Consider the following 21,263-nt stretch of genomic DNA (forward strand, 5'->3'; position numbering starts at 1 on the left):
GAGAAGCTCAACGCTGAGGGAACGAAGCAGGGCATGGCTTTGTACAGTGCTGGCAAAAACACCACTTTTGTAAAGCATGGTATCACGCCCAGATGGGCGTAATAACACGGTAATAGGCCAGACTAGTTGGGGAAAAAAATGCCTCTGCAACTAGTCACAGGACTAATTAGCATAGGGAAAACAAACCTTATGAATCTTTTTTTTTTTTTTTAAACATTTTGTTTTTGACATTAGCATTAGACTGGGATGGTTAGGCAGGGAATTTTGGCTCGCACATGTGCCTGCTGCTAGGTTTGAGGGCATTGGGGACCTGGCAGCTTTCCTTTTAAGTCTATTGTTGTCAACTTGAACTCTCTGCAGTGAGATTAAAGCAGGGTCTCATTACATCACACAGGAGTAGCCAGAACAAACTGCTGCTCTGTGAGATGTAATGACAGTCCTGATCTGAATGCAGAGCAAGTACAAGTTGTTTGAGCACAGCAGAAAAAATGTGATTACATCTCACATTTGTGAGAAACCTGCTCTAAGCTGTGGTGGGGGCGTGTCCTTCTTTTCTTGTAGTGGTGCTGCCTGCTTATGATTGGTCAGCATCATACAGGGAGAAGTGTATGCCCCACTGAATACTGTCTGATAACACCCACTTGAACTGAAAGAGTTAAAAAAAAAAAAAAAAAAAAAGTTAAGCGCCTAATGCTTTAACATCTCTGCATTGGCAAGATAAAGTGTTTTGTGTCTGTACATACATCTGTGTATATATCATGCTTATACATACTTGTTAATTATTTATATGGATATATAATGTCTATATATCTGTTAGATTCCGAGAAGCTTTCTCTTTTATTTATGCAGATGATTAGCTTGAAACCACTTGCTCCTTAGGGTACTTTCACACTTGCGTTCAGCGCAGTCCGTCACTATGGAGAATAGTGCAGTCCGTTAACTCACTGCACTATTCTCCATAGACTTGTATGGACGAGGCACGGTAACGCAAGTGTCAGCGTTGCATACGCTGGACGACGCAGCGTCGTTATTTTCACGCTACATTGGGCGGAAGGAACGCAGCATGTAACGTTTTTTTGAGCAGCGCAATCCGTAGGATTTCATTTTTTTTTTTTTTTTTAAATCACAAACTTTATTTTGGCTCTCGGTGGCCGAACGTTCAGCTGAGCGCCCGTCTGCCGGCATGTGAGAGCGCTCAGCTGCGCGCCCGTCTGCCGGCATGTGAGAGAGCTCAGCTGCGCGCCCGGCCGCCGGCATGTGAGAGCGCTCAGCTGCGCGCCCGGCCGCCGGCATGTGAGAGCGCTCAGCTGCGCGCCCGGCCGCCGGCATGTGAGAGCGCTCAGCTGAGCGCCCGGCCGCTGGCATGTGAGAGCGCTCAGCTGAGCGCCCGGCCACCGGCTTTTGAGAGCGATCAGCTGAGCGCCCGGCCACCGGCTTTTGAGAGCGATCAGCTGAGCGCCCGGCCACCGAGTAATCAGCTGATCGTTCACAATAGTCTGCTGCCGGTAAAACTGTAAAGAAGAAAAAAAAAAAGCTTTCCGTTGTTTTGTATGATCCGTTGCATCCGTTGTGCCATTATATGCAACGCATCCGTTGCATCCGTCACACAACGCAATGCAACAATACCGTTCAACGCAAGTGTGAAACTAGCCTTATCCAAAATTCTACTTTTAATGTCTGATAACTCCATGTAATTTTTTGTATTTTTTTTTATTAACTGTTTTTCTTCCACGTTAACAGATAAACTTATTCTGAAAATCCCTTGGAAAAATTTGTATGGTGATGCAGTGGTTGCCACTCTTGAAGGATTATATCTGTTGGTGGTACCTGGCGCAAGTGAGTAGTGTATATGTTTCCATAAAGGATGCTTGGTGCCTTGGAGCAAAGCATGAATTCATAGCCGAATGAGAGAGTCCCCCGCCAAATAAGACAAAAAAGTATAAAACAACCCCCCCCCCCCACAAAGAGAAAAATTGAAGAATTGTTTTATTCTGGTTTTTACCATTTCACCCCACTTGCAGAGGACTAATTAAAAACTACACTTCATCTCACAAAATAAACCCTGAAATGGCAATATTAACAGAAAATAGGTTGGGATTAATAAGAAGTGGAGTAAAGGAATAAAAGTACAAAAATGAAAATTGGCTAAGTCAGGAAGGGAATAAATTTTATATTCAATCTTCGGTCCTAAAACTGTGTCTTAGACCATACAATAAACAGACCGATTTTAAAACGCCCCACTTGGGAAAGCTGCACTAAAGAGAAAGTGGCCGACCCCTTTATGTGAGAATCTACCAGTGAGTTTGTTTTAATATGAATGTCTGTATCTCTTTTATTTGTCCTTTTTGAAGCTCGTTTCAGTTGATTTAGGGTACCGTCTCACTAAACAACGTACCAGCGATTCCGACCACGATATGACCTGGTCAGGATCGCTGGTGCGTCGCTACATGGTCGCTGGTGAGCTGTTAATCAGGCAGATCTCACCAGTGACCAAGGACCAGCCACCAGCCAGCAGCGACTTGTGGAAACGATGCTGCGCTTGGTAACCAAGGTAAATATCGTGTAACTAAGCAAAATGCTTTGCTTGGTTACCCGATATTTACACTGGTTATGCACACCGCTTAGCGCTGGCTCCCTGCACTCTTAGCCAGGGTACACATCGGGTTACTAAGCAAAGCGCTTCGCTTAGTTATCCGATATGTACCTTGGCTCTGAAGTGCAGGGAGTAGGCAGCCGGCTTCTAGCAGCTGCGGACGCTGGTAACCAAGGTAAATATCGGGTAACCAAGCAAAGCCTTTGCTTTGGATACCAGATGTGTACCTTGTTTACCAGCGTTCGCAGAAGCCGGCTCCCTGCTCCTTGCACATTCAGATCGTTGCTCTCTCGTTGTCAAACACAGCGATGTGTGCTTCACAGCGGGAGAGCAACGAGCAAAAAATGAACCAGCACTGTGTGTAACGATCAGCGATTTCACAGCAGGGGCCAGGTTGCTGCTCAGTGACACACACAGCGAGATCGCTAATGAGGTCACTGCTGCGTCACAGAAACCTGTGACTCGGCAGCGATCTCGCTAACGATCTTGCTATGTGAGAAGCACCCCTTATGGCCAGAGATTACATCACAATGGAATGTGCAGGGAATAAAGAGCCCGTAAAAGGAAAGCCAGTGCAAAATTTGTAATAAAGCCCAATAGCAAAAATATTTTTTTTATCCTTAAATACATTTATTTAAAGGGAACCTGTCAGCTGATACATGTTGCCCAAACCGTGGCCAGCATATAAAAGCCACTTGCTGTAGAATCACAGCCAGGTATGTTTCACTCTGAAAAGCTGCATTTCAGAATGAAACATACTTTTAATAGTTGCCAGGAACCGAGCTGCATGGTTGACTAGTTTTACAGGTTGCACCCCCTGCTGCTTCTTCCCTCCCACAGACAGTGACTGACAGGTCTCTGCCTATCTGGTCACGTGGGCAGAGACTTTTTCAGTCACTGTCGGTGGGCGGAGAGAATCTGCCAAGGACCCTCCTGTACGACTAATGCACAGCATGGTTTGGTCCCCCAGCGGCTACTAACAGTATGTTTTACTGTGAAATGCTGCAGCATTTCAGAGTGGCACATACCTGGCTGTGACAGATATTATTTTTTACTTAAAGGGAACTACTTTGGCTGATACAAGCTTCTATCAGCCAACTAGTTCCCTTTTAAGTAAAAAGTAAAATAAAAATACAATTGTGGCCAACCCCTTTACATCATGTTTAAGCTACCTGTATGAAATATAGGGACCATCTCATCTGCACATTATGGATGTAATTGGCTCCAAATGCAGCTTTGTACGCTCTTCCACATAGCGGAAGGACTGCCTGCTGTTTACATTCACCAATCTGTGGAGAATTGCCCGTGTGCACCGGCACGTAGGCTTCAATCGGTCTGTTTTATTGTCCATGTGACGTCTGTTGCACACACGGGACAGCACATGAACCAGAACGTGCCTTTCTGACAGAGCCCTAAGGCAAAGCTCATTAGCCTTGTAAAAATTCTGAGATGATAGAACAGTGATGCTTCAATATAGCAAACAAGGCTGGTAGTGACTTTGTGACCATCACAAGAAATCCTGTGTTCAATCTTTTAACCCTCCAACTATAACTTATGATCAAGGGTTAGTTTTCACCCTGATTTGTATATATTTCACACTGATCTGTATCTGTGAAAACCGTGGAAAAAGTGCGACTGATGAACTAAGTAACAAGCTAAGCACTGCCACAATTACCGAGATAAGGGTAAAACTCTTTCAGCTTACTGCCCTCTCCCGCCATGGAATCAGAGGGACCATGTGTTATCATGCAGGCATATAGGCATTTTCCATAGTGAACGCTATTTAAAAAAAATAAAAATAACAAAGCCAGAATGTTCTTTTCTGATGTTCATGCCTTAGAAAGAAAAACGATGTGAGCAAGGATGGTTGACCTTGGGGAGATCAACATCCACCACTGCGGAGACACCATCACGTGTTTCTCAACGCAGTGATTCTAGAGCAATGCCCCCTGGGAAATATTCAAAGCAAGAAGGCCTGCGGAGACACCATCACATGTTTCTCAACGCTGGCAGGAAACTAGCCAGGTCTTTCACCGGGAAGGAACAACCACGGGAAGGGCTGTCTCCAGTTAAGGAGACCACCTATGCCAAACATGGTATCCATCCACAGACAGCCGTTTCGGGGTATTTGCCCCTCATCAGTGTGGAGTAGGAATCTGGCTAGTGGGACATTGCCTAGTAAAAGACTATGTGAGCAAGGATGGTTGACCTTAGGGAGATCAACATCCACACTGATGAGGGGCAAATACCCCGAAACGGCTGTCTGTGGATGGATACCATGTTTGGCATAGGTGGTCTCCTTGACTGGAGACTGCCCTTCCCGTGGTTATTCCTTCCCGGTGAAAGACCTGGCTAGTTTCCTGCCAGCGTTGAGAAGCATGTGATGGTGTCTCCGCAGGCCTTCTTGCTTTGAATATTTCCCAGGGGGCATTGCTCTAGAATCACTGCGTTGAGAAACACGTGATGGTGTCTCCGCAGTGGTGGATGTTGATCTCCCTAAGGTCAACCATCCTTGCTCACATAGTCTTTTACTAGGCAATGTCCCACTAGCCAGATTCCTACTCCACACTGATGAGGGGCAAATACCCCGAAACGGCTGTCTGTGGATGGATACCATGTTTGGCATAGGTGGTCTCCTTGACTGGAGACTGCCCTTCCCGTGGTTGTTCCTTCCCGGTGAAAGACCTGGCTAGTTTCCTGCCAGCGTTGAGAAACATGTGATGGTGTCTCCGCAGGCCTTCTTGCTTAGAAAGAAAAACGACAAAAAGTACAGGTCATCCTCCAAATACTGTTTTCTAACAGCTGCATATTTATTTCATTTTTAGGTGGAAAACCCCTCTAAGTTCTTAAAGCTGTAGCCATACCATTCATAATATGTAATAAATAACATGCACCATACAGTATGTCTACTTTACATTGACATCATTTTTCAATCCTCTTTTTATAATCTTAGAATGTTTTAAAGTTTTTAAAAATTACTTAAAATAACTGAAGTCCTCAGTGGCTTATACCTTTTTAATGGCTAACTGAAAAGATGGTAATAATAGCAAGCTTTCCAGACTACGCAGGTCTCTTTTTAAACAATTTTTTTTATCTCTACTGGCTAACACGGTACAAAGATATATTAAAGTTTTTAAAGATTTATTTATTTTTTTAAAGTTCTAAAACCTTTTTATTTTAATTTTTTTTTTTTTTTTATAAAGGCCGTTTCATTTCAAAGTAAACTTGAAAGGCTTAAATCAGTGTCAGATACGCTCCCGCTTCCCCATACAAGACCTCAATTAATTAATAAAAAAACTTTACACCTCACAATCTTCAAAAAATTAATTCTGGAGGTTGGTTTGAAATGGAATGAAATAAAGTATATAAAAAAAAGTCCACTAAAATGTTCTCTGAACTCAAATTTTTCCTTTGGTCCACACAATTTATTGTATATTTTCTCCTGAGCGCAGAAATACCGCATATTTGGTTGGAAACAACTGCAGAGCTCAGAAGGGAAGGTATTTCATTTTGGAGTGTAGATTTTGGTTGTATATTTCTTGGCGCCATATTGTATTTGCACAGACCCAGAGGTTGCAGAATGCAAAAATCCCCAAAGAGTTACACCATTTTGGAAATTAGACGTCTGAAGGAATTTATTGGTGGAGTCAGCATTTTGAATCTACAGATGCTTCACAGAATTTTATAAAGTTGGGCTATGAAAGTTAAAGATTAGATTTTTCTTTTATACTAAAATGTTGTCTTAGGCCAAATTTTTGCATTTTCAAAAAGAATAACAGGAGAAATAGAATCTCAGTTTGTAATTTCCCAATATCTCATGTGTGGTTGGAAACTATTAGAGCATGCTGCAGAGCTCACAAGGGAAGAAGCGCTATTTTGGATGCTATTATGGATACATTGTTATATTGAGGTACCTCGTACAGTGCTGGGGATACCACCTAAATTTTGGTCACAATGAGAACAACTTTTTGCCCATATACTTGACCACCAATATATTCCTACAATTGGCCCTGCTCTCACACTTTTTGGGACTGTTGTGCAATTAGTAATTTAGGGAGGCCTCTCTCTATTTTTGCTTAAAGTGCACCAATCACAAGGATTTTCCTATATAACCTAAAGCCAGTGCTATACTGGCACTATCATACTGATTCTATACAGACCTTTAGTTGTCACCTCGGATGTATAGGTTTTGAAACACAAGCAAGTAAAGTTTGTAAAATCAGCAGATTGTTGAGTGACAGCAGCTGCAATTGCTAATAGCTGTGGTGGGTATACATAGTGATCCCCGCCCCCTGTTACTTATGCCAATTCTATTGTACAATCGTTTTACTTTGTGACTAAAAGGACCTGTGCTGATGTCATACCCATGTGACCAGAAGGGGCGGGCCTTCAGCCAACTGAAAAATGTTGCTTCCTGGTATAAGCTATGTTGGCTGAGGCCCCGCCCCTTCTGGTCACATGGGTATGACATCAGCTCAGGTACGTTTAGTCACAAAGTAAAACTATTGTATAATAGAATTGGCATAAGTAACAGGGGGAGGGGATAGATATGAATCACCACCTCAGCTATTACCTGCTGCAGCTGCTGTCACTCAACTCGCTGCTTATTTTACAAAATTTATTTGCTTGTGTTTCAAAACCTACACATCCAAGCTGACAACTAAAGGTATGTATAGAATCGGCCTGATTGTGCCAGTATAGCACTGGCTTTAGGTTATATAAGAAAATCCTGGGGATTAGTGCGCTTTAAAGTGCTGCAGGATTTAAGATACCTATGGTCGAGTAGTCGGAGTGCCAATTCCCTCAGTATTTTCCCATTCACTCCCAAAACTGGAAGGCATTCTGGTTGAATCATGGGATCACTCGCTCCTGTGGGTGTACCCGTAAGGTATACATTTTGATTCTGTTCCCTCTGTCTGGGCAAGTATTGACAGATTTTAAAGCGTAACTTTCGTTTTAATTTTTACTTCATAAATCAATTTTACTCATGGAGATAAGGAACTTGGTAATATAAATTATTAAGGAAATGTTGCTAATCATCAGAATGTGATGGGGAGGAGGAGGGAGAGCTTTGTCTCTACCTCCCAAGGCCCCAGAATTTCATAATTTCCACAGTACCTTTGGGGATGGGGTCTTTTTAAGGAATGATGAAGTAGGGTTTATGGACAAGCATGTGGAGTGCATACACTTTAGTCTGGGCACACTATGAGCTTTACAAAATCCTCTGAGAAAATGACCGTAAAATAGTCTATTTCTTAGAGGCCTGCAGTTTTAGATTCCCTGACCTAGCCACGAATCAGGAATTTGAGGCTTTGGAGTCACCAAATGTAGGCACTGCCTGATCTCCAGTCCTAGAGCAATTACATGGGTTCACTCTCTGCGAGGATGAAGTAGAGTGGTATGGCAACCTCTCACTCAGTATCGTTGTCGGAAGTGAGAAAATCATATGGCTCTATGGCTGAATACTGTTTTTGGTGGGTTGATTGAGCGAGTAATTTTTTTTTTCTCTTTATTTTGACACGGAGTGATAGGTTTAGTGTTTTTCATGTGAAGTAAATTTATTAGGGTAAAATAAAAGGAAAAAAAATATTTATAAAAACAAAAGGAAGAAAATAATTCAAGAAAAGCATAACATATTGAAATGAAAAGCTAAAAACATTCAGTAAAGTTAATGCTAAGGCAATTTCTGAGGGCCCACAATTAACTGTTTCTAATCCTATTTCAATATAGTAGTAAAATACTTGCCACAGTCTGTTTTTTTTTTGTTTTTTTTTTTTTTTTTTTTACAAATATTGTGAAAATATTCTAACTAAAATTTACTAGTGATACGTCATACCTTAATTAGTGAGCACGTTCAATATTCAGTATCAATAGAAAAAAACTAGTAAAATAATTCAAGTATTTTCCACTAATACTGTGAAACTAGACTATATAAAATTTCCTTCGCTTGAACGTCAGAAAAACTAATTGCTGAACCCCCGCAACTAACTGATGGTTACCGTAATTCGATTTATAGTCAAAGACCTGTTGTGTAAACTAATTGCTACAGGAAATGTTCACAGCAAAATCTACAGTGCCTTGCAAAAGTATTTGTCTCCCTTCAATTTTTCAACCTTTTCCCACATTTCAGACTTCAAACATAAAGATAAAAATGTTAATGTTATGGTAAAGAATCAACAACAAGTGGCATACAATTGTGAAGTTGAATGAAATTTATTGCTCATTTTAAACTTTTTAAAAAAAAAAAATAACTGAAAAGTGGGGCGTGCAATATTATTTGTCCCCTTTTACTTTCAGTGCAGCAAACTCACTCCAGACGTTCATTGAGGATCTCTGAATGATCCAATGTTGTCCTAAATGATAAGCCACCTGTGTGTAATCTAGTCTCCGTATAAATGCACCTGCTCTGTGATAGTCTCAGGGTTCTATTTAAAGCGCAAAGAGCATCATGAAGACAAAGGAACACAACAGGCAGGTCCGTGATACTGTTGTGGAGAAGCTTAAAGCCGGATTTGGTTACAAAAAGATCTCCAAAACTTTCAACATCCCAAGAAGCATTGTGCAAGCGATCATATTGAAATGGAAGGAGTATCATACCACTGCAAATCTACCAAGACCCGGCCGTCCATCCAAACTTTCATCTAAAACAAGGAGAAGACTGATCAGAGATGCAGCCAAGAGGCCCATGATCACTCTGGATGAACTGCAGAGATCTACAGCTGAGGTGGGAGAGTCTGTCCATAGGACAACAATCAGTCGTACACTGTACAAATCTGGCCTTTATGGAAGAGTGGCAAGGAGAAAGCCATTTATCAAAGATATCCATAAAAAGTGTCGTTTACATTTTGCCTCAAGCCACCTTGGCGACACACCAACATAGGTGCTCTGGTCAGATGAAATCAAGATCAAACTATTTGTGCATAATGCCAAACGGTATGTTTGGCGTAAAAGCAACACAGCTCATCACCCTGAACACACCATCCCCACTGTCAAACATGGTGGTGGCAGCATCATGGTTTGGGCCTACTTTTCTTCAGCAGGGACAGGGAAGATGGTTAAAATGGATGGGAAGATGGATGGAGCCAAATACAGGACCATTCTTGAAGAAAAACCTTTTGGAGTCTGCAATAGACCTGAGACTGGGACGGAGATTTGTCTTCCAACAAGACAATGATCCAAAACATAAAGCAAAATCTACAATGGAATTGTTTACAAATAAATGTATCTAGGTGTTAGAATGGCCAAGTCAAAGTCCAGACCTGAATCCAATCGAGAATCTGTGGAAAGAGCTGAAAACTGCTGTTCACAAACGCTCTCCTTCCAACCTCACTCAGCTCGAGCTATTTGCAAAGGAAGAATGGGCAAGAATTTCAGTCTCTTGATGTGATGTGAAGTGACTGCAGCTGTAATCACAGCAAAAGGTGGCGCTACAAAGTATTAACTTAAGGGGGCCGAATAATATTGCACGCCCCAATTTTCAAGTTGTTTTTTGTAAAAAAAAAAAAAAAAAGTTTAAAATCAGCAATAAATTTTGTTCAACTTCACAATTGTTGATTCTTCACCACAACATTAAAATTATCTTTGTTTGACTCCTGAAATTGGGAAAAGGTTGAAAAATTCAAGGGGGCCAAATACTTTCACAAGGCACTGTATATTTTAAATATAATAGAGATGGTGTAAATCGATTTACAGAACGCGGTCCAACAATCATAATATCTGTGGCCATCAGATGGGAACTTACGACCCATCTCCTAGCTGCTAGCATCCACGGCTTTGTTTTTTAAAATGGACATAAGTACAATTTAATTACTTAATTAATGAGAACTGTGTGCGTCACATATTGTAGGTTCCTTTTTTTAGACTGCTTTCTTAAAACTTTCTTAAACTTATCAACCTTAACATTATCCTCTTAATAACTATTAATACATTTTTTACTACTATTTTTTATGGCACTTTATTCCTCAGCACAGCGTTTTTACAGCACAGAGTAAGTAAATAGCGATCCCTGGCAGGTGACACCTGTATATTACAGCCGATATGGTGATGCAATGACTTTCTCTTTCACCACATCGGCAACCCCACAACTGGATCGCAGGGTGCCCATAGTTGCCATTGCAACCTGAAGCCAAAAAATGGCCTCTGTGTCTGCCACCATGGTTGCTTGCTAGGCCAAGCCATAAGCAGTGTACATACTAGACGAGCTAACATAAGTGTGATGGAAAAAGCTCTCTCCAATACAAAAGAACTGTTTTCTGTGAAAATTTAATGATGACATGTTTGTATCACTGGCACTGGAACAACCGAAGGCAGTAAAAAAGAATTAATATGAAGCACCAAAAAATGTTTTTTTGTCTACCCATCTTAATGCCAGCGTAAACGTGCCATTAAAAACAAAAAAAGAACGATTATCATTTAAAAAAGGTTGGTCACTTTCTCTTACTAATGCAGCTTTCTTCACAAACTCCCCATTAGTTTCGGCCATGCAATTAGTATATCAGCCTCCTACAAATGTAAAGCTCCTCACATGGGAAAGCTGCTTTTCTATTGGAGACAGGTCTGGCTTACTGCTTCTCCACCAACTGCCATTGTATGTACACAAGTGCTGGGCACTTTGAGGATAGGGGCACTAACAAGCGAAATCATTAGCAGACACCATTTCACATTTGAAGAGCCCCTGATGTGCCTAAATAGTGGAAACCTATGAAGAGCTCCACCCCTCCTCCCTCTTCTACATAGATTCTCATCATTAACAACTTCCATCTCCTATCTCAGTCATTAGAAATCTGTTGTAGAAAAAAACCCCACTGGAAATTTTTTTTTTTTTTAAAAAAACAAACAAACAAGTGTATGAAAGCAATTACATGTACAAATTTCAAGGGGTTGTCTCACGAACAAAGTATGTTTTTAATTTAAAAATGTTGGAATAATACGTTCCACAATTAAATGTGTTAATAATGCTCCTGTGCGGAGATATCTTAAATATGCCCATGTTATGTACTGTGTGCAATGGATGTGAGCGACCATGCAGATCTGCTCCTGTTCAGGGGAGAAACTTGTATACTTAAGATAAGTGAGTATACAGATGAAACAACCGGCTCTCCCCTGCTGATTTTTGTGGTAACACATTTTCTGCCTTAAGTATCAAGCTCCGCAGACGCTGGAGTGCATATGTCATGGACATGGTTGGAGACATGGCAGAAACACTATTGTGATAACTGGCAGAGAAATGTGTTCACTTAGAAAACTGCAGCTGGGAACCCCTGATGTGTCGTCTGTGTACTCACTTATCGTAAATGATTTATGCTTCCCTGCCTGGCCAGGACCTATGGTATGAACTGAAGCAGCTCTATATGGTTGGACACAGAAAATAACAGTAGATAGCAGGGACACATTTATAAGGTTTATATCAGCACTGGAACATTTTTTTTTTATTATAATGCCTCCAGTTGTAGCACTATATTATTCTGCTAAAATGATTAAAATGTGCTTTGTTCCTGGGGAAAATCCCTTTAATGACAGTGGTGACACATGAAAAATGATACCGGATTGTTTATAAATGACTTTTTTACTCTCTAGGTATAAAATATGATGCAGAAAAAGAAGAACGTAATCTTCAAGAGTCAAAACAGAGGGAGCTCCTTCGGATTGAAGAGGCTCTACAGAAAGCAGCTGAAAAAGGTAGGCTTTTAATAATGTAAGTTTTTTGTCTGTTTCCTATTAAAGAAAACCTAAAGTTTGTCATTGGTTTTACTTATTTGCTTTCCTTTGGATGAAGGAGGCCTGGACGACTGCTACAACTTGCAGAGTTTTATGTGTAGTAAGAAACAGTCTGGTGCGTACAAAGGAATGTTTCTGTAGTTCTATACATACACGTATATACCATCGCCATGCAACTTTTCATTCATTAAATTATACCGCCATTTCAATATTTTCTTTTTTTTTCTTTTTAAATGTTCAAGCACTATAGGGTTTTTCCTGTCTAAATCCACAAGTATGCAGTCACTGTCTGTGACTGCAGACTTGAGAATCCTCACATATTTGCAAATCCTTAGTGTGCCCTGTCTGAGCCGGGAACAGCTGTCACGTGGCCACAAACATGTAGTATGCAGACTCGAAGACACTTTACGACTGGATGGGCGCTGCCTTTCTCAATGCAAGTGTATTGAGTAAAGCCACACCCATCTAGTCAGATTCTGGACTGGAGTATGTATATCGTAGACTTGTGGTCATGTGACCGCCGTTCCCGAACACTGGAGGATCTTCACAGTGCACGCTATGTGAGGATTCACAAGCCTGCAGTCACAAGGAGTGAGTGACTGCATACTTGGGGATTTAGACAGGACAACACCTTTTTAAAGGGTATCTATTAGTAGGTTTTTGCCGTGTAATTTGAAGCCAGCATGCTGCAAGGTTTAATATGGAACATTTAGGGCATACTGTCTTGTCACAGTCTGATCTGTTGTTTATTTGTTTAAGCAGCAGGAGCCTCATCATTGCTTAGACAGCAAAGTCATATGTAGGGCAGTCCGATGCCCCCTCACCTGATTGACACGTCACTATTAATGTACAATCTCTATAGAGATCCTTGTGTGGGCGGGACAGCTCTCTCAGCTCTGCTACATGACTAAAGCTAAAAAGTGTGATTTGTGTCAGAAAGACTGCACCCAGTAATATAAGTGATACATTGTTGGATTCGGAATTTCTTTGCCTATATTACGCTCCCCTCAGATGAGGTAGCAAAAACTTGCTGACAGATTCCCTTTAGGAAGCAATTCTGCAACATTCATTCTTATTCGTAAAAAAAATGCCTGTTTCTCCACTTATAAGCCACTTTATCCATCTCCCCTTCATCCTACACTGTTCACCCCAGTCTCTTGTAAAAAAAGTGTTTAAAAAGGCAGTGCTGAGGAGGGATTATTCCCTCAGCCAGGGCAGGCTACAGCAATCTATATGGATAAGAAGGGATCATCTCAAGAGAGACTCTGTTGTTCACCCCAGTGAGCTGCTCAGCACTGCTGTATAATGTCCTCCATGCCGTTGGTGCTTCCAGGGGAGACATTATAGCAGCAGCAGCATCCTCCCTCTGGAGCAGAAATAAGGAAATACTTCACTTAGCCATGGAACCCGCATAATGGGAAAACAGAGGAAAAATGCAAAATACAAGTCATCTAATGGCAAGGAGTGGTGTGATTCCTCATTTATATAAAAAGATATAAATTCCAGCAGAGATGAGGAAAATTCTTATAAAATTTCCAGGTTATTTTGTGTACTATAATTCTAGAGCCAGCATGGCCGGACTTCACTCTTCAGAATGACTTATCATGGCTGCACACATGATACCTGACGCATCAAAAATCTATTTTTATTAATTTTAAATTGGAGCAGATGGGGCCTATAACAACCAATGAGGTCACTGCTTTATTTATTGGAATTCTGAAGAATGACTGACATGGCATATTCAATAAGCATGCAATAAAGGTCAGCCATCGAAATATCCCTCCTAAAATCTGAATGTTTACTTTACACAACAACAGATCGTTACAGTTGTATTTAAATTTGTTTTTATTAGTTTGTAATCTTTCCCAATTATCTATGTTCTGGTGTGTAAATGTATTAAAATACTTGGTGATCTCAGTCTTCTCCCATTTTCAGCACCTCTTTTTGGGTACAGGTGATCACACTGCGGCTCATACAGAGTGTACAGGGTTGTGTGGTGCTGCTTTCCCAGTGAAGTCTGTGGGCTTACATTGAAAAAGGGACTTCCAATCCACACATAATCCCCTGCGTGATCTGACTAGTCTAATTTCAGGTCATGTGGGCAAGTAGACGCTAGAGAAGACAGCAAATAGTAAATATTTTAATACTTACACGCCCTTAAAGGGAACGTGTCACCAGATTTGGCGACTATAAGCTGCAGCCACCCCCACTAAGCTCTTATATATACAGCATTCCAGAATACTGTATATAAAAGCCCAGGCTGCTGTATAATATTCACCTAAGGGGAAGTCTGGGCCGATGGGCGCCCCTTTTCTCCAGTCCGGTGCCTCCTCTCTCTGGCGATTGCCGTCCTCCTTCTTCTAAGGCCCATGTGCATGACGCGACCTGCTGAGGGCAGATCAAAATATTGTAGTGCGCGGGCGGTCATTAACCTTTCCTTGCGCCTGCGCATTACAGTACTTTGATCTGCTCTCAGCAAGGCAAATCAAAGTGCATCTGCTCAGGAACTGCAATGTCTGCCTGTATGAATGACGTAGACGCGTCATCCCCACTGGGCTGAGTAGGAGGAGGACAGGGATTGCAGCAGAGAGAAGGCGCTGAACCGGAGAGCAGCGACACCCATCGGACCAGACTGCCCCCTAGGTGAGTATTATAAGGCTATGTGCCCACGCTGCGGATTTACCGCGGATTTTGCCGCGGATTTGCCGCAGATTTACCGCGGATTTGCCGAAAATCTGCAGCAGCGGCACTTCCAAGCCATTTCAATGGCATTTTGGAAATGCTGTGCCCATGCTGCGGATTTGCCGCGGATTTTGATCCGGAAAAATCTGCAGCATGTCAATTATTGTTGTGGATTTTGTTGCAGATTTTTCCCATGCAAGTCAATGCAAGGTGTAAAATCCGCAAGAAATCCGCAGGTCTGTTCCCACAGGCTCTTTTTCCTGCGGATTTGGTGCGGATCTCGCAAACAAATCCGCAGGAAGTGATGTAGGATAGTTCAGGAAGAGGAAGTTTCACCATTTTGTAGTGTAGAGTAGTGGCAGTGTAGTCGTGTTGTGTCCGGACTCTGGATTGCCAGCTAAAAGCAGCTAGTTACAGGCTGCTTGCTTTTAGCTGGCAAAACAGGATCCCAGGTCTTTTTTCACAATTCTTTTTTAAAAAAAAAAATGTGCTCCGCTGTATTTTCACTGTCCAGCCCGATGCAAGCAAGCAAGCAACTGAGGGCTGTGCTTCTCAGCGGGATAAGGCTGAAGCATTCTCTGCCCCTCCCGCTGAGAAAAACAGTCCTCAGCTGCCCCTGAAAATGGCGGCTCCGTTGTGAAGCGCCATTCTCAGGTGCTGTACCGAGGCTCATCCAGCTGCCCTGATGCATTTGGCTGGCTGGGTAATATAACGGGGTTACTGCCAGTTTTCTGCAAACTGGCACTAAGCCCGAGGTTCATAATGTCATGCCTGTGTAGACACGGCCATTATGAACCTCCGTTTGGTAATAAAGAAAAGAAAACACTTTTTTAAAAATTTTATTTGAAAGAAAAACACACACACATCCCTGATTGCCATCTTTATTACTCCCTGAATCCCCCGACGATAATCCATGACAGCTCCGATGTGCACCCGGCTGACCCGGGCACTGACGTCAGCCGGTGACAGCAGCCGTCAGTGTACGAGATGCTGCAAAGCTCTCTTCCGTCTGCTGGGACCGGCTGACGTCCGTGCCCGGGTCAGATGAGTGCACATCGGAGCCCGGCACATCAGCTGGTCGGTGTGCACTCAGCTGACCCGCCCGCGCTCGCGAATTAAGTCAGCTGACCGGCTGACTTCTGTGCCCGGGTCAGCTGATGCTCTGAAGTCAGCTGACCCGAGCTCAGCTATGAACTGAGCTGACCCGGCCAGTGAGTTCTGCCGCTCCCAGCAGCCGGCAGAGAGATTTCCTGTGATATTGTCCTGGATTAACCTCTGAGGCTTGGGAGTAATAAAGATGGCAATCAGGGATGTGTGTGTGTGTGTGTGTGTGTGTGTTTTTCTTTCAATTAAAATTTTTAATAAAGGTGTTGTGTTTTCTTTATTACCAAATGGAGGTTCATAATGGCCGTGTCTACACAGGCATGACATTATGAACCTCGGGCTTAGTGCCAGTTTGCAGAAAACTGGCATTAACCCCGTATTACCCAGCCAGCCAAATGCATCAGGGCAGCTGGATGAGCCTCGGTACAGCACCTGAGAATGGCGCTTCACAGCGGAGCCGCCATTTTCAGGGGCAGCTGAGGACTGTTTTTCTCAGCGGGAGGGGCAGAGAATGCTTCAGCCTTATCCCGCTGAGAAGCACAGCCCTCAGTTGCTCGCTTGCATCGGGCTGGACAGTGAAAATACAGCGGAGCACATTTTTTTTTTTTTAAATAACAGTGAAAGGGAACATGGGACCACATTTTTTGGCTATAAGCTGCGGCCACCACCACTGGGTTATTATATATAGCCTGTTAGAAAGTAAGAGCCCAGTGGTGTTGGCCGCAGCTTTTCTGTATAAGCACACTGTGAGACTGCTAACAAAATGGATAATGGAGAAGAAAGGAGGGTTGGGACAGGAAATGACATAAAGAGACTTTTTTTTGCCTTCAAAACAGTCAAAGCTTTATTCAGAAACACATTGGACAAAATCCGCATCAAAATCCGCATCAAAATCCGCAACGAAATCCGCGTCAAATCCGCAGCTATGCTAAGGTGCGGATTCTGGGGGAAAGCTGCGGATTTTGAGGCAGAAAAATCCGCAGCAACATTCTCTCGTGGACACATAGCCTAAAAGTGTTTTTTATGTTCTACAGCGCGGTCTGGGCTCTTATATACAACATTACAAAATACTGTATATAAGAGCTCAGCGGTGGTAGCTGCAGCTTATAGTTGCCAAATCTGGTGACAGGTTCCCTTTTAAATAAATAAAAAAAAAATAATTAAATTTAGGGCTGATTATAGACTAAACATTTTGATGAGACGACTGCGTTAATAAGCCTGAAAAATATTGTTTTATTAATAAAATTAATAATTGTTTTATTGTCCAAAGTCAGCGTTCAGATTTTAGTGGGTTATTCCTCTGAATATGTGCGTAAATGTGCATTCAGACGACTCTCTAACTTGGCCCGAGATAGATCGGACCACAGTGCTCAGACTGGCCGCCGTCTCCCAAGCCAAGTGTGACCGCTTCATATATTTCTATGCAGCTGTCATACTTTGATTAGGAGAGCTGCGGCTAGTCCGAGGAATTTATACGGCCGTCTGAATGCAACTTTAGTGTGTATCCATAGGACGTGGTAAAATGTTGGCAACACACAAAAAGAAGCAATATGTTAATAGAACGTTGCGTGTTTTTTTTTTTTTGTTTTTTTTCTTTTCGCAATACAATTGTGGGAAAAACCCTGATGTGACCTGGCCTTATTTTTTTGACTTGTGTAAACATAAACCTGTTTTGTGGTTCAGATTTCATCAATTTGAATAATTTCCTCCTTGATTTCCATGTATTTGACTGACATACTGTAATTTCCTTTCTAATAATGTCAGCACGTGGGTTCTTTATATTTTCCTTGTTCATTTTGGCTGGGTTTCTCTTTCCGTTTTTCTCAATAATCCTGACACTGGGAAAGCCCCGATAAAAGGCACAGTATGATACACCCAAGGTCACGTTTTTTGTAGCATTGTTTTTGAAACCTAGCAACTATTACTAATTATTTTAGGTCTTCAGTATCTGTAGGTGTTAAAGCCAACAGGATCCCTGGGATCTGCCTCATATATATGCACTAATGTCCTCAATGGTATCTGAGGGCTGATTCGCCAGGTACTAATGCATAATAAGAGTATTTGTTCAGTTGTTTGTTCTACTATTGCAAAACCGTTTATTTGAAAGAAAGAGGTTTACATTAGATGCACATTACCGATTACGTAGCTTATGTGGAAAATGTAGATGGTGATGCAGACACATTGTCACGATTTGATATGTACTTGGACGTTCGTGCCTGCACATTGCCGGAGCTACTGTAATGAGTATCTGTGTAAATAGCAAGTGTTGGCAGCCTGACCAGACCTGTTTAAACACTTTATTTTCTGGAAAATTAACTTTGTGAAAAACACTGTGTCCTTTTAAGTTTCATTAAAAGGGTTGTCTTCTGAAGGCAATCCCTGCCCATGTGAGCTGATAGGCATATGCACAGTATAAGGTTTTGCTCATCCTAACTATTATTCTCTCATGTGAGTGAATCAGATGCAATATGGTAAAAGAAACTGTGCTCCGGCTCTGCTGCGAGCGTCAGTAGAGTGTCCTTCTACTATGCTTCGATTCTCCTGCATGTGAGAATTGGATCACGGGTGAGGAGAAGATTAAAAGATTAATGTCTCCATCTTCCCCATTGTCTGTCTGCATATATCGAACTGCACTCTGATGTCATCCAAGTGCAGTTAGATGCTTTGCATTAATCCATAGACTTCATTGGGTGCGCGCTGTCTGATACACACTGCCAATTGCAACATGCAGTCTTTTTTTTTTTTTTTTTCCCTTTCTTGTTGAATCCGTATGAAAAAACAGCTCTGGTCCCATAGTAGAGCACTGGCTCAAGTGCTCTCCAATAAAACATTAGATAACACCTGTCCAGTTATCTACCAGTATGAGTGAACCATAAAGTGGAGTCCTCACATCGGGATCCACCCTTTATGGTCCAGAAAGGAGAGGGGCTCTTATTCTTGTAGACTTGAGCTATCTATGGTTTACATATGTTTTCATCCTTCTAAGAAAGAGAGAGGACCCGACTAATTAGCGGATTATGCTGTCCACGTTAGCGTTTTTTTCTAATGAGACAAACCTTTTTAATATCCATTTTATGATAGAATTTTGCATATTTTGTGATGTTTGAACCTCAAAATGACCAAGGTGTTAAGACCATTTGAAGCACCATGCATGACTCTTCTGCCATGTAACCTGACCTTTTCCTGCACTTTATATGCTCTGTAACCGTACTGTACAGATAATAAGTTAATTTTATTTCCACCTATGCTGTTCTTCTGTTAGACTGTGTTCAAGGCATAAAGAAGAACAAATGCTGCCACTTAATGTAAAAATCTACATGCTCAGTTTTCCCCAGATTTGCTCTCATGATGTGCAAAGTCCTCTTTATTACATGCATCTCTTCTGCCGGGACAGTCTAAGTATATGACCCAGTCCTAACCCTTCGCTGCAAAACCCAAAACCTGAATTATAATATCTATAATATTTTTACACCCAGTAATATATATTTTGTGAAAGTTTGCAACTGACACATTGTTTTTAACAAACTGATCTCCTTGTAGTCACAGATGCCTTAATACAATTTTACAACAAAGGATAACATTTTGTAAAAGTTGCAGAGTAATTAATGTTTTGTGCTGATAAAGCATAGCGGGGACTGAGATGCACTACAGTAACAATAGATAAGACCTGTGAAGTTCATAAAAAAGCACTTATGCCTATTTCTACATGTACATACACTATATCTTCTCAAAATCACCAGAACCGAATAGACCCCCAAATTTCCATGATCCAGATAATTGAAAACATAGAGACTGTTGGGATACTTCCACGCTATCATGAGATTGAGCGTTTTGGACCTTGTGCCATTCTTATTTTGGAGGTGCAAGTGTGCTCCGCGGTAGAACGCAGCACAGCGTCCATGCAAACGATCAGTGGATTTTCACAGTGTTCTCCCGCTGAGGACACTCCCGTCTCCATAGCATAAATTGACATTCTGCTGCTCGGAAATCTGCATCACGTCCGTTTACGCTGCGTAGAAAAGAAGCACAGCAGGCATGGGATTTCTATAAATCCCATCCCCTGTGCTTGTACTGTACAATGCAGCTGTTTTGGACACAGCAAAAACACACTGCATTCAAAACTCTAACACTGATCATGGGTATCTACTCTTGGAGTTATGGATTCTACAAATAATATCATTGAGACCAGAGTTTGTATAACTGCTCTGATTCCCACTCTAGTGGAAATTAATAAAAAAGGAATATTCTATTGATCCTAAATATGACAGTCCGAAGACATTAACCCCATGATTGGTAAAGTGCTAAATTATAGTTTCTATAGCCTCTCTTCTGGTCACTGGCGCTTATACAGGGGTGAGAAATGCCTGTAACTAGCTATGATCTTCCTTTCAAATGTAGGCTGGGGCCACACTGGGATTACTGCGATCCCCTCGCATGACTCTGTTCACGCTGGCAGTACACAGAGCCGAGTGTCTTGAGTGTCCCTGCGATTGAGGTCCGACCGTGTGAGCGGATCTCAGCTGTGGGGGGCGGGCCGGCCCTGAAGAGGGGAGGGAGGGATTTATCTCTCTCTCTCTCATCCGTAGCCGGCTATTGCGATTCTTGCTCTGCACGCGTGGTACACCGGTGTACCGCGAGTGCAGTGCGATTTTTCTCTTGCCCCATACACTTAAATGGGTGGGAGAGAGAGTCTCGCATTACAGTCGCAGCATGCTGCGATTGTTTTCTCTGTCCGATTAGGGCTGAGAAAATAATCGTTCATGGGTGCTGAAACATAGGCTAATATTGGTCCGAGTGGAATGTGATTTTTTTTTTTTTTAATCGCACTCTGCTCGCACCGATTTTCATGCCGTTTGGCTTAGGCTCAGCCTTTCACTTCTCCATCTCCCAACAACAGTTCATTATGAGCTCCATCTTTGAGTGGATCCTGTACCCCAAATATAAGTTTGGCTATCATTTGAATAAAGATAGTACAAAGATCTAACTGCTAGTCCCTATATTCTAGGGCAGCCAGCGCTCAAAGGGTGGGTGGTGGCGCAATGCATCTAATCTTAACCAGCTTTGTAGGTGGTCCCTAAAAACATAAAAGCGCAAGTCCAATTTTATTTATAATCTCCTTTCGCACATTATCCTCTCATCCTGTCCAGTATCGTCCTCCACAGCATAT

General features: G+C 42.1%; 1 protein-coding gene across 4 annotated transcripts in view; it reads left to right on the plus strand.

Moving 5' to 3' along the window:
- The window catches only part of VPS13C (vacuolar protein sorting 13 homolog C), a 492,503-nt gene that overhangs the window by 45,928 nt on the left and 425,312 nt on the right, over positions 1-21,263 (plus strand). For 2 of the 4 annotated variants that reach the window (XM_075345525.1, XM_075345528.1), the window contains exons 4-6: positions 1,741-1,836; positions 12,170-12,271; positions 12,369-12,425. In XM_075345525.1, the coding sequence (XP_075201640.1) occupies positions 1,741-1,836; positions 12,170-12,271; positions 12,369-12,425 (255 nt within the window). The remainder of the gene's footprint in view (positions 1-1,740; positions 1,837-12,169; positions 12,272-12,368; positions 12,426-21,263) is intronic. The other 2 variants (XM_075345526.1, XM_075345527.1) reach the window with 1 other exon arrangement.

The sequence above is a fragment of the Anomaloglossus baeobatrachus genome, chromosome 4 (assembly GCF_048569485.1).
Source record: "Anomaloglossus baeobatrachus isolate aAnoBae1 chromosome 4, aAnoBae1.hap1, whole genome shotgun sequence".
NCBI lineage: Eukaryota > Metazoa > Chordata > Amphibia > Anura > Aromobatidae > Anomaloglossus > Anomaloglossus baeobatrachus.